General features: G+C 44.5%; 1 protein-coding gene across 16 annotated transcripts in view; it reads right to left on the bottom strand.

Annotated features, from left to right (window-relative positions):
- Window positions 1-13,408, bottom strand: part of mef2d (myocyte enhancer factor 2d) — a 110,042-nt gene that overhangs the window by 20,934 nt on the left and 75,700 nt on the right. For all 16 annotated transcript variants that reach the window (XM_084358506.1, XM_084358511.1, XM_084358497.1 and 13 more), the window contains exons 6-7: window positions 10,628-10,684; window positions 743-921 (exon numbers count right to left, since the gene is read on the bottom strand). In XM_084358506.1, coding sequence (XP_084214632.1) covers window positions 743-921; window positions 10,628-10,684 — 236 coding nt within the window. The remainder of the gene's footprint in view (window positions 1-742; window positions 922-10,627; window positions 10,685-13,408) is intronic.

The following is a 13,408-nucleotide window of genomic DNA, read 5'->3' as shown; positions in this document are numbered from 1 at the left end:
TCCAGATGTTGAACTGCACAACAAGAAAAGGAGGAATATTCACAAGTTTTTTTTCTTAAACTCAACGAGAAGTTTCCCTGCGATTTCTCAGATGATTTGCGACTTTGCTGCACAGTTCACATGCAGTCGAGAAGTTTACATCAACTTTAGTTTAAAGGCTGTGGAAAATCTAAATGAACTGATGCTGCACAGAGAAAGATGTGGGGGGAGATTGAAAGAGAGAGAGCTCGTTATATTCTCGTGACATTCCTTCTAATGATCTTCACTTCGCTTCTGATCTGCCACCGATCAAACTATTGAATTTTGGCAGATGACGATCGGTGGCACCTTTAATCATTACCCTCATCAACGGACACCACGTGGCCTGTTGTCGTCCACTTTCTACACTGCTGAGCTTCAAGTGCTGCCGTCAGACATTAGCAGAACAACATTTAATCTTTGGTTCAAAAATCATAAAAGTGTCGTTCATCTGTGAAGATTATCTTAAGTGTCATAAACTTGCGGTTGCAACGGGTTTTTTTGTCGTCCCTGCAGCACTGTATTAATACACAGCGTCACCCGAACACGTGGAGGAGCAGGGAAAGATCATCGGCTCTAGTGAAGTTCAACTGGGCTTCAGTTTATAATGAAGCTTCCTGAGAGAAACGAGTCACAGTATCATTCAGTTCGCTCTGACTGCCTGTGAGTTTGGACCCGATCATTTTGTCCCTGCGTGGCTGCCGTAGCCGCGCTCTCTCCTCACCAGCTGCATGAGGCTCTTGCCGCTCTGCGAGGTGATGACCCTGAGGTCCGGCTTGCGGCTGTTGACCATCTGAGGGCTGGGCGGAGGCGGAGTCTTAGCCAGGACTACTTTCCCCAGGCTGTTGCCGTTGGATACGGAGAGGAGGCCCGGGGAGGCCCTGGCACTGATGTAGCCGTTAGCTGCAGAGACACAGAGAAGAGAAAGAGATTAATGGACGTCATCTACCTGTGAACTTTGTCTTCGCTCGTCTGCCTCGGTGTGTGTTTTCAGCTGTGTGTGTGTGTGTGTGTGTGTGTGTTGATGTCTGCCTGTGTGTGTTCTCATTAGCGAGTTGGATCGCTCCGTCGCTCCACATGCTCCTCGTCGTTTCTGCAGCTCAAACAGTGTTTTTTGGCGCCGCTCTGATTTTTTTTTTTTTAATGCAGCTCCTCCACATCAAAACCGTGTCACTCTCTCTCCAGAACTATTTTTTTATTTCCACTCTCTCTATTGACGTCTTTCCCCTTTTGTTTCAGTCGTCTTGGCGCTCGAGGGAAAAACACACACACACACACACACACACACACACACACACACACAATTGTCCCTGGACTCCATCCATGTTTCCGTCTTACACTGTAAAAAATATCCTTGGTATTAGATCTGTTTTGACCATCATTGAGCCCTTAAAGTCTCCTTTTCTTAAAACGGGGGGTGGAAAATAAAATGCAGCGACATTATTGCAACGATCCTCCAGTGAATCAAAATGACTGGAGCGTTGTGTATTTGGACCCGGTGAACTACAACCGCGAGGTGCATTTCCCATGTGTACCTGCATAACTGCATGTGATTATAAACTGTGAGATTCGCTTCAGTCAAACATTTTCCCAGATGAAACTTCAAAGGCTGAATCGCCTTGTTGATGAAATACCTGCGTTGAACCCGAGTGTGCAGATCCTGTTCTCTCTCAACAGCTCGTGTTTTTTGGCCTCCTGAGCAAACAGTCCAAAGCAATTTCTTTCAAGACTTTACTAAAAATGAGTGTCAGCATCTTGAAACGAGACAGAACCGGGCCGAAAAATGACACTTCAGATTCTTGATTGTATTAAAACGGGCTGAAACGACCTCACTGTGACGTGAGATTGATTTACTTCATGTAAGAAAATAAGTCTTTTAGGATTTAAATGTAAAATATAAAGTATTAAATATCACGATTACTATCTTTTTAGAGTAATATGTTACTGATTACACTACTTTTGCATTACTTCACCAATAGAAAGGCAGAAGTACAACTAGGCATTATGAAATGGAAGCGGGTGATACTGTTTAGCTTCTAGTCTCTGTTGACAATCATTCAAAACGTATTGATTATCGTATTTTCTCTTCTTTTCTGCGTTCAGCTGCGTGAAGAAAACAACTGGAAAAAAACTGCCGTGTCTGATCAAGCAGAGCCGATCCTTCCAACTGGGTAGTGCTTTCTGTCCTGGGGTGAAAAGACCTTCATGTTGTCGGCAGCAAGAGAAAAAATGTCTCCCGTCAGAAGAAGTTATGTTTATTGTCCGGCAGTGAGCGATGGTTTTCATTTAACTTAGTGAAAAACTATTTTTTGGATTCTTTTGATCGGACGAAGGGAAGATAAATCAAGGATTTCACTATCGCTTCAAAGGTCGGGAGTCTCCACGTCGCTCAGGTTTGCCAGCAGAAGAGACACAAATAATGACTCTCTGGTTCTTCTAGGTCCTGTTCAATGAACTGAACAGCTGAACTGTGGAGAATCAAACTGATCTAATCATGTGTAGCATGTGCATACTGACAAAAGTTAAAACATTAATATTGTTATGAGGCTGTTCTGAAGTAACGTTAGCTTTAACGGGCTGCCAACGACCCAGTGGGTCTTAATTTCAGGTGGTAACGTCTTACCGGACTTAATATATTACTGTTAAATGTTACACTGGTTGTTAACCTGAGCCCTGAACATGGAAACCTGACGGCAGAGGTGAAGGTTAAGGCCGCTGACCAGGCTGCCGCATTCGACGGCTTCAGACTGAGAACGTGTTGCATGAACAGACAAAGCTTTCATTACTTTTTAACTTCCTGTCTGTGACTTTCAGCTCAAAGCCGACTGATTCCCACCAAAGACGTAAACCTAAAAAAAAAAACAGGTCACGACTAAACTCTTATATTTAGAAAAGGCTTCAGCAATTTCATAAAAAGATTTTATCAATCAAACGAGGAGGAAGTAGAGCGTTTGTCGGGGACTATTTTAGGCGGAGGATTACTCCACATTTAGTGTGTGTGGGATCGAGTCAAAATAAACTACAGTGTGTGTGTGTGTGTGTGTGTGTGTGTTCGTGGCTCACTGATGTGTTTGTAACAGTTTGTGAGCGACTTCTTCCTCTTCGTGACGGAGGGGGCCGTGAGCACGTACATTCACTGACGCTCTTTATCCTTTAATAACGGGACAAAGACTTTTCTTGCAGCGTGCAGTAACTGTGGCCTTCGGTTTTCTTTCTCACGGTTGCATTCCAGCAACGTTACCAAACGTCACGTCTGCTGAACGCACCCTCCTTTCAAACTGGTCACATTCCAAACTCCTCCACTGCAACGCAACAGTTACGCTGCAGGAAACAACAACCTGACACACGACACGCTTCAGCCCGGAGCTGCACCTCTGTGTGTGTGTGTGTGTCTGTGTGTGTGTGTGTGGGTGTGTGTGTGTGTGTGTGTGTGTGTGTGTGTGTGTGACATCACTTTTCATATCCAACCCTTTTTAACATTAATCATTTCGTCTGTGTTTACACTTTTAATGTTTTCTGGACTCGTATGTTTTTTTTTGGTGTGAATTGCTTATTGATTTTCTTTTATTCAGGTTGTATATATAAAAAAAAAAACTATGGGATGGAGGGGGTGTCATGGGTGTCATGACAACAGGACTCCAGCAGACAGCAGCCTGTTCGTGCTGCTGAGGTCACAAGAAGAGCTCGACTCAAATAGTCACCGTCAGTTATAGACTGCATGAAAGAGGGACAGCAGGGACTTTCCCAGCCCAGACACACACACACACACACACGCGCACAGACACACACACACACACACACACACACACACACACACACATAGGCTGTATTCCCCTCGGACAGACAGACTCAGGGTGTGTGTGTGATAGCAGATAGCAGTTCGCCATGACGCCGCCTCCAGACGACAGCGGCATGTGACTCTGCTTCATCTCAGCCGCACACACTCCAGATACGCACACACACACACACACACACACACACACACACACACACACACACACACACACACAGACTAAACCTGACAACAACAACAACAAATGAACTCTACCTCTAACAGCTCAATGTGAGGGAAGAAAAAAGGCGGCAAAGGAGGAAAAAGCTCCTTTTGTGACAGTGAAAAGTGGTGATGGAGGTGATGGAGGCGGTGGGGGAGGAACGGGTGAAGGGAGGCAGGAGGAGGGAGAGGTCTGAGGGTGTAGCGATGGCGATGGAGGGGAAAAAAAGGCAAGATATGGATGAGGGAAAAAAAAGGAGGATGGGGGAGCTGTGGTGAGGAAAGTTCAGAGTTTTCAGTCAACGGGAAGGAGAGAGGAGGTAGGAAATAAAGAAAGGAAGAGGAGGTGAGCAAGGGATGGAAAATAAAAAGGTGGTAGGAAGAAGGAAAGGAGGAAAGCATGTAAAGAACAAGAGAGGAGGTAGAGGTAGAGAAGGAGAGTAAGAGAGGAGGAAAGGAAAAAGGGAAGGAAAGAGGAGGGATAGGGAACAAGAGAAGGTGGGAAGGGTGTAGAGATGGAGTGAGGAAGGAAGAAAACAAGGCAGAGAACAGATGCAAGGAGGTATGGAAGGAAATAAGAGGAAGAAAGGAGGAGCGTAAACAGGTCAAGATAGTAACAGGAGGAGGGAGGAGGTAAAGAGAGAAAGGAGGTAGAGAAGGTCTGATGGAGGTAGGAAAGGAAACAGGAGACTTGGTTGGATGGAAGGAATAAGATGGAGAAGAAGGAATGTAGAGAGGCTGGGAACGACAGAAGAGAAGTGAATGAGCTGGAAAAGGAGGAAAGGAAGCAAGGATAGAGAGGAAAAGTAAGGAAGGAGAGGAAGGTGACAGGGAAGGAGAGGATAAAAAAGAAGGATGCTAGGAAGGAAGCGAGGAAAAAGGAACTGAGTGACGATGTAGGGAAGGAAAGAAGGAAGGAGAGAGGAGAAGAATTTGTTTCCCAGCAGGCATCTGACCAATGACATCACCTGTCCCTCTGACGCACAGTGGACCCTCCCTGCATCAGGTGTTTCTGGGAAATCCAGTGACCCCCTGTATGTGTGTGTGTGTGTGTGTGTGTGTAACGTGCACTAAGCGTGCGTGTGCGTCACTGACTGATGGGAATCTGTTGCTGGTCGCGTTGTGTTCATGTCTGTGGGTAAAAGAGGAGGGGGTGCGTCTGTGTTGACCCCAAGTTATGAGAGTTATACACACACACACACGCACACACACACACACACACACACACACACACACACACACACACACACACACACACACACTGTGAGAGTGGGTTGGTGTGTGAGTGCGTCAGTGAAATATGTGTGTTTCCAGGTGTCCTCAAGCCAACAACAAATCCCCGTACAGACACAGCCGGAGGTACTGGCATCTTTGTGTGTGTGTGTGTGTGTGTGTGTGTGTGTGTGTGTGTGTGTGTGTGTGTGTGTGTGCATGTCTGCACTATACTGTAATGGTTTTACTGGAATTGATACATGCAGATCTTTCGTACATTCTTGTGTGTTTCTGTGTTCCCTGAAGTCGTTCAGAAAACATTCCTGTTCGAGTTTTTCAGAGTGAAACTATAAATTGTGGAAAAATTACATCGTGACACAAAAATGTGACGAGCACGGAGCGCAGGACTGTTGCCTGGAAGTGTTGACAGGCAGATGACATGCCAGTATGGAAAGTGTCCAACCACTAAAATCTGTCTTAAAGTGCCAGTTCACCAAATTTACAAAAAACACACTTTCTCAGTTACCTCAGCTTACATCAAGTAATGCAACACAATGTTAGTGTTGCTTGAAAAACAAGAACCTTTCTGTCACGGTTAACGTCACTGTGAATAACTTTCTTCTGGAAATTACGTTAGAAGACGGATGTGGATCATCCGGAGTGATTACGACAGTGATTTCCCACAGAAGGTCCGTGGACCTGTGGTTGTTTACGTCGGGCTTGAGCCACCAACTCAAAGCGTCTGTATATGACGATCTGAGAATGAGACTCAAGAATAAACTTTCTTTCTTCAGATGTGTCTGCTCAGTTGACTCTGAATGCTTCACAAAATCACAAAACAGCAACTTGTTTTTTCGCTGGGTTGCCAAATGTGCCTGGTCGACCGCCCGCGTAAAGTCAATGTGACAAAATATGTCAAATTAATCCAAAAATATCTTGGTTAGATACTCTGGCTGAACTGACCCTTTAAAAGGTCCACCATGTAGGATTTAGGGAGAATTAAGAGAGGAAATCTAAAACTAAGAATGGTTGTGTTTTTGTTATGAGTCTTTCATGTCTGCAGAGGGAGCAGGTCCTCTGCCATGTTGCTACAGTAGCCCAGAATGGACAAACCAAACACTGGAGCTCTAGAGGAAGCCGTTGGCGTGTTTCTTTTCTATTTTTAGCGGCGACCTAACCCGCTAACCCCCACCGCCAGACTCCACTGAACTACAAACACACTGGACTTTTTGACAAACTCTGAAATGACCTCAGAGATTATTGTTATTATTTTGACTTCACGTCATTTTAAGGCAAAAAAACAAACAAATATCTGGTTAATTTTTCCTTCTTTTAACTGAAAAAATGTTTTACTCCTAAAACCACTTTTAAACTACAAACTAAACTACTTTGTTAAAACAAATATCAGCTGTTCGTCCTGTAGTTTGTATCGTGTTGACTCCTGAGATGACTGAATCATAATACTGTGTGTGTGTGTGTGTGTGTGTGTGTGTGATGTTTACAGTGTGTATGTTGAAGCCTGCATGAACACACACTCCTATTCTGAGAGTGTGTGTGAGTCACAGAAACATGTCGATGTGACTGTGTCTTTATTTAAGTAGTCGACTGTTTGTATGAACGTTTTTGTCCCGTTTACATGTGGCTGAGTCTTCAGTGTGTGTGTGTGTGTGTGTGTGTGTGTGTGTGTGTGTGTGTGTGTGTGTGTGTGTGTGATGTCTCGTATTACGCGAGGCCGGGCGTGGGAATGTGTGGAATGCCGGGTGACGTCAATGGTGACATTCCCGGAGCCCCTAGTCCCTGGACAACAGCTGAGAACGACAGATCCAAGAGAGGAGGAGGACGAGGAGGAGGAGGAGGACAGGGAGAAAAGAGAGGGGAGGAGAAAAGAAGAAGATGGGATGAAAAAGGAGGAGGAGGAGGAGGAGGGGAGGACAGTAAAGAAGGGGAAAAAAGGAAGGGATGAAAGAAGAGAGGGGGGAGGGAGAAGAGGAATAAATATTGACGTGAAACTTGAGTAGAAAAGGAGAAAAGAAATTAAAAATTAGGGCGAAGAGAGGAGAGGAACAAGAGAGTAGGGAGCGAGAAGAAAGAGTGTGCAGACGTTGGTAGAGGAGAAGAAGAAGAAGAGAGCCGGGAAGGTGAGGGGTGAAGGAAAGGAGAAAATGATTAAGGAGGAGGTTGAGCGAGAGAAGAGATGAAGGAGAGAGGAGGAGGAGGAGGAAGGATCGGGTCACCTGAGCTGCGTTTTGGGAATAAGATGTTTCAGGTTTCGTCTCATTAAGTCGTGACTTTGTTGATCAAAAGGACGTTTCTTCACTTTGTCACAGAGAGCTGGTTGTTATTAGTGACATCATATCATCACTGTCAACATGCTGAGCTAATAAATGCTTATATTTATTTTGCCCAATTCAAAGTTATCGCTGTGAAACGTGCTCCAACTCTCAGTCCTGCTGTGTGTTTAGCTCAACTGTTAGCTTTTAGCTCCATTAGCTGTTAGCTATTAGCTCCGTTAGCTGTTCACTACCTTAATCGTAGCGCCGCACATTTCTCCACTTAACAAAGATGGCGGCTTCTAAGGTGACCTGGGACAGGGAGCTGATTGAACACTTGCCAAAAGAGATAAAATATCTGACGAGGAAGTCGAATGCATGATGCAACATCACTGTTGATCTTGTCACGCAGATGTTTCGATTAGATCTGTTGCTGCATGTCAACGCCACGCCCGTTTAATCCGACTCCAAGTGAATAGTCGACTCAGAATCTACAATGGGAATGAAGAAACGCTGTCAGCTCGTGTTTCACTGTGACGAGCTGAACCCGAGAACCTGCAGCGACAGAGCAGCCGGTCAGTTCGAGTTGTAAACTGACGACACAAAGACTTTTTCATCGGAGAGTTTGGGAAACACTGACTCTTTCATATCAGGCAAAATCAACTGGAGCAATCACAAATACACCAAAACATCATGACTGGAAGTTTTAACCACATCGCTGAACATTTCCAGATCAACACAGAAGAAAAGCTGGAAAACTCAAACAACAAACTCTTTATCTACTTTTCTATTTATACTTTACTGTGATTTGATGAAACAATCTGAACTTCCTCTGTCACACAAAACTGCTCTTTCAACACTCGCGCATCGATCAAGGCCAACTTTTAAGAACAACGTATACTTTCATTAATAGCGCCGAAAAACTAATATCAATATTGAAACTCGGCTCTGGCAGATTCCTCCGATACAGCGCAGGGGAAGTTAATATAAATGTATTGATTTCTTTTGGCCCACCTTACCACCGAGACAATACGTTTATCAAGTGAATATAGAAGAGAGGGGGGGAAAAAAAACACCTTCCCACCGTATCTATTACTACAGGCTGGCTGGCACTATCTGTGCCGGCTAATGGGATTTAAGGGGGGAGAGCTCTGGCCAGTGTCAAAGTCACCTCTGAGGAGAGTCCTGTGCCAAGACAGGGGACAGTTGGATGAAGGGGGGGAGGCTGGCGTTGGTTGGTTGGGGTGGGGCGGTAGATAATTCCAGAGAGAAGACGAGGGGGAACAGCTGAGAGAGACAGGATGAAAGCAAGGGAGGAGGAGGAGGAGGAGGAGGAGGACGAGGAGGACGAGGAGGAGGAGGAGGAGCAGGCTGCTGTCAGGATCTGAGGGGTTTTAATTTGGTTCCATCGTTACAGTAAAACTCCTGAAAAGACCGACTCTGATATTTGGCTCCAGCTCAAGTCAAGATGAGACTGACTGTTAAAGTGTCCAGACCTGTGAATCACCACACACACACACACACACACACACACACACACACACACACACACACACACACACACACACACACACACACACACACACGCACACACACCTCTGATCTGTTTCAATGACTCAAAGAAAGCCCGGTGCTGCGTTCACTGACAGCTGTTGACACCCTGCTGGTTTGGAGAAACCGTCGACCAATCACAGCTCTGCAGGCGCGATTCAGAACGGGGTCAACGTCCTCGAGGTCGACCGATGGAGGAGTATAATGTGTATCAGATATTCTGTCAATGCAACTTGTAACCTGTGATTTTGACATGTTTGCACGTCGGTCCGTCCTGGGGGAGAGATCCTCCTCCGAGGTTTCCTCCATCTTGTTTTTCTCTGTTAAAAGGGTTTTTCCTCACTTGGATCGAGGGTCTAAGGACAGAGGATGTCGTTCACTGTACAGACTGTAAAGCCCACTGAGGCCATGTGATTGTGATTTTGGGTGATATCAATAAAATTGATTTGATTTTGATTTGAGGAGTTTTAAAGGCCGATGACGATCATTTGGAGCAGGACAAAGATTATAACTAATGAATCTTTATACTAGCAGAGCAGAGACAGCGTGCGGGAACACAATACAATCCATTATTAAAAAAAAATGGTGAAGTTTTAATTAATAAAACTTCAGTTAATAGTTATTTCACTATTGAGCAATGAAATGCTTTTGAATTATTGCACTTCTTCTTGCAAAGGTAGCTGCAAATATTCCAGCTAATTTTCCATCTAAATAATAATTTTCTACCATAAAAGTCGTCGTCCCAGTGAAGATTCGTCCCAGTGATACCAACCAACGCTCGTCTCAGAACGGTTTGTTTTTAAGATCTTAGACGAAGTGAAGTTTCATTCACTGAAATCTGATCGCTGACAACGATCTGCACGGCCTCATACCGTGGAAACTATTTTTTCATTTGAGCGTGAATCTGTGGAGTGACGAGGAAAATTCAGTTCCTTCTTGCGCAACTTATTTGTTTACAATACTGACTTTGGAATGAGCAGCAGCCATGTTGGATTCATGGTAAAATCTCAGTTTATTTAGCGCTTCATGCGTAAAAAACATCTTGACGTTAAAATTTGACAATCATGACAAACAAGTCTTGAACTGAAGGCGACTGGAACAAAATGTTAAGCTCACTTTCAGGTATTTGGAGCAGCTGTGAGCACCACACCAGGTCGGTGGCGCTGCCAAATTTTTAAGACATTCGAATTAGTTCTGCTTTCCAAACCACATTTCTGCAAAACAACACCGACACAAAAAACCCAGCGGAGGAGCTCCACGAGAGATTTCATACAGTTTTCTGTTTCTCTTTTCTAAAACTCTCTCCGCTCCTCCAGTTTCTCTCCTACAACCTGAAACCCGGTCTGTTCTCTGGACTGTTTACAGGCAGCTTGTGCTGCGACCTTCAGCTGTCGCCAGTCGACAGGTGTTTTCCCTGCTCGTGTGCGTGTGTGTTTGAGTTGTGCGCATGTGACCGACTGTTGCCACACGTAAAATATTCTGCGTCGCTCCGTCTGTGAGTCAGAGGCAAAAATCATTTCTCTTTTTATAAAGTCAAGCTTCAATTCAGGAAACAGAACTACGAAGAATAAAGACGACTTACGGACTGGACTCGGGCACGCTCCGTTTGAATTCCCCAGATCTCCTCCTAACAAAGCACCTGAAACACAAGAACGCATCACGACCGTTAAAACACGACAGCGTTAAAGATCATTTCAGTTCACCTGAACAGCAATAATCGAAAAAATGCAGCATAAATAACCCATTTAGAAAAAAAATATCATTAAATCAAGTGCGTCATTAAAAAAGTGCTTCTGCCGTCGACACTCACTTCACTCGATGAAGGGCCGTAATTGGTTTCAATTTCCAGCTTTACCAGTTAATTTCAAGAGCCTGTTTCACCAGTTCTCAATGGTGCTTATGTCAGATGGTATTTAGAGAAAAACTAAAATCATCAGATTCATTTCTGATGCTTAAAACGGACAACATTGTTTAAAATGTGCGATGTTTATTGGAACAAACGGTCAAGATCTCTGTCGATCAGTTAACTGTGTGACTGTGTTGTTCTGTTATTACTTTATATCGTGCGGTGAGTTTTATTGTTTGGTATCGTTTGATGAAAACTTGAGTTTGACACAAAGTTCTCTCTCAAAAGGCCAAAAACACAACAGCACACAATCAATCAGCCTCACGTCAGCTTCCGTCTGTAAAGATTATCTAAAAATCCTTTTGGCTTTCTGTCCGAGGGAACCGGGTCGATGCTGACGTCCAGGCTGGCCTCCAAGAAATACGTCATTATCGTGACTTCTGTCTGAACTAACGCTGTCGCTCATTTTGGGGAATTTAACCAAATTCATAAAACATTAACAGAAAAGAGTGAGAGAACTGAAGTGTTGAAACACAGCTGAATAAATGAGGTTCTGCAGGTTTAGGTTGAAATTACAAAAGGAAAATGTTTTACAGATTTACAGTTTTGTTTCAGTCGTACTGGAAACAAAAAACAGAGCTAGTTTTATCAGGTGGCCACAAAAATGACTCCAAATCAATGCTAATGTTGCTAATCATGTTGGTCTGTGTCTGCTGGGCGCTCAGTTAGCTTAACATGTCAGCGTTGTGTTTTGGGGCAGCAGCTAATGATTACGTTCACTGTCCATTAATCGGCCGTTTATTTTCTCAACTAATGAAAGTGAAAACTGTCGATCAGTGTTTCCTGAAGCCCGAGATGACGTCCTCAAATGTCTTGTTTTGTCCACAACTCAAAGATATTCAGTTGACCGTCACAGAGGAGGACAGAAAGCAGTAAGTTTAAACATTTAAGAAGCTGAATCAGATAACTTTGTGTTGGCAGATTGTTCTGCTGCCTCCAAACAACCAAAAATAAATACAAATACATTGCATCAGCTTTAAAACGTCAGCAGAGGTCAGGTGCTGCATATCTTCAGCAGTACAATACGTCTTCATACTTTAAACTTCAACACATTTCTCTTCCAGCGAGCAGACAGCATTCTTCTGCACTGACACTTGTTTTTCCCCCGTCGTGGTACAGATTCGGCTTTTGGCTCAAACGCTCTTTAGAAAGGCAGAAAAGTTGAGGTCATTAAGGGCGACTGAAAAATATCTGGCTGGAGTGGACGCGTGGAAAAACACCAATAAGCACAACACGACGAACCCAATACATCTCCGGTAATGTGGGATGCATAGCGGGGCAGAGCCGAGTGTCTGCACGGCTGAGGTTATGAACAGGAGGGAGGAGGAGGGAGGAGGGGTCCATTACTGCTATGTGAAACCCTCCTGCCTCGGAGAACGGCATGTTATGAAAGATGCTGTAATGCATTTGTTGCGCGTTACATCACCTAATTCTGACTTACAATGAGATTATGCTGGTCGGAACAAAGCTTGATAAGTAACCTTGTCTGAGACGCAAAAATGGGGCACAAATCCTTTTAGTCAGAGGGTGAAGGATTGGTTTGCCACACAGAGGCAGCAGGCGCATACACAGGAGCGCACCAGCCTCCGTCAAAGGAAGTGATGGATTTGTGTCATTACGAGCGGCTGCGCACTTATTCCAGCAAACAGGAGTCACTCACGCTGACAGGTGACCAACACGGAGAACGGGCAGCGATGCACCGACTCACACTCACTTCTCTGGTCGTTTCTGCTGCTCGACGACTCGATAAAAACTCTGCTGTTGCATTAACTGTGCGTCTACATACGGACGGTGGAGAAATAGCACCTGTAGCAGCTTATGAAGAAGGTCTTTAAAGGAACAGTTCATCCAAAAATGAAAAGTCAGGTGAAGTCTCGTAGTCCACAAAACATTTCTGGAGCTTCACAGTAAAACAGAGTTGCAGCGTTCTGCTGAACAACTGAAGCAGCTGGAGACTTGATTTAAAATGTAAAAAAACAACCAAACAAAATAAAAACTAAACAACATATAGCTCGTCCGGTGTAATCAAAGTCTCCAGAAGCTCCAAAATCCCAAACTGATCTGAATCTTCACTGTAGCTGCTGAGCTAATCGCGTGTCGAGGGTGTAAACAACGTATTTCAAAGCCATTTTATGTTTCTCTGGTTGTTTTTTATGTTTTAAAACAAGTCTCCAGCTACTTCAGTTGCTTAGGGACACTCGCTGCAACACTGTTTTACTGTGAAGCTCCAGAAATGTTCTGAAACTTCACCTGACTTTCCACCGACATGAGAGTGAGTAGATAACAGGGACAGCGGGGCCGATATTCAGCATTTTTCCGATCATCAGTATCTGTGTTGTTTGTGTCTGAATGCTGATAAATTGATTTAAAAGTGCTCCACTCTGGCTCTGACGCAGCTCCGTCGCTCCCTGGTTAGCAGGTTGGACACGGGCCGAACCAAAAACTCAAAGTTCTCCT

The sequence above is a fragment of the Pagrus pagrus genome (genome assembly GCF_965226575.1).
Source record: "Pagrus pagrus genome assembly, chromosome: 7".
Taxonomy (NCBI): domain Eukaryota; kingdom Metazoa; phylum Chordata; class Actinopteri; order Spariformes; family Sparidae; genus Pagrus; species Pagrus pagrus.
This window is presented reverse-complemented; position numbering and strand designations above follow the sequence as displayed.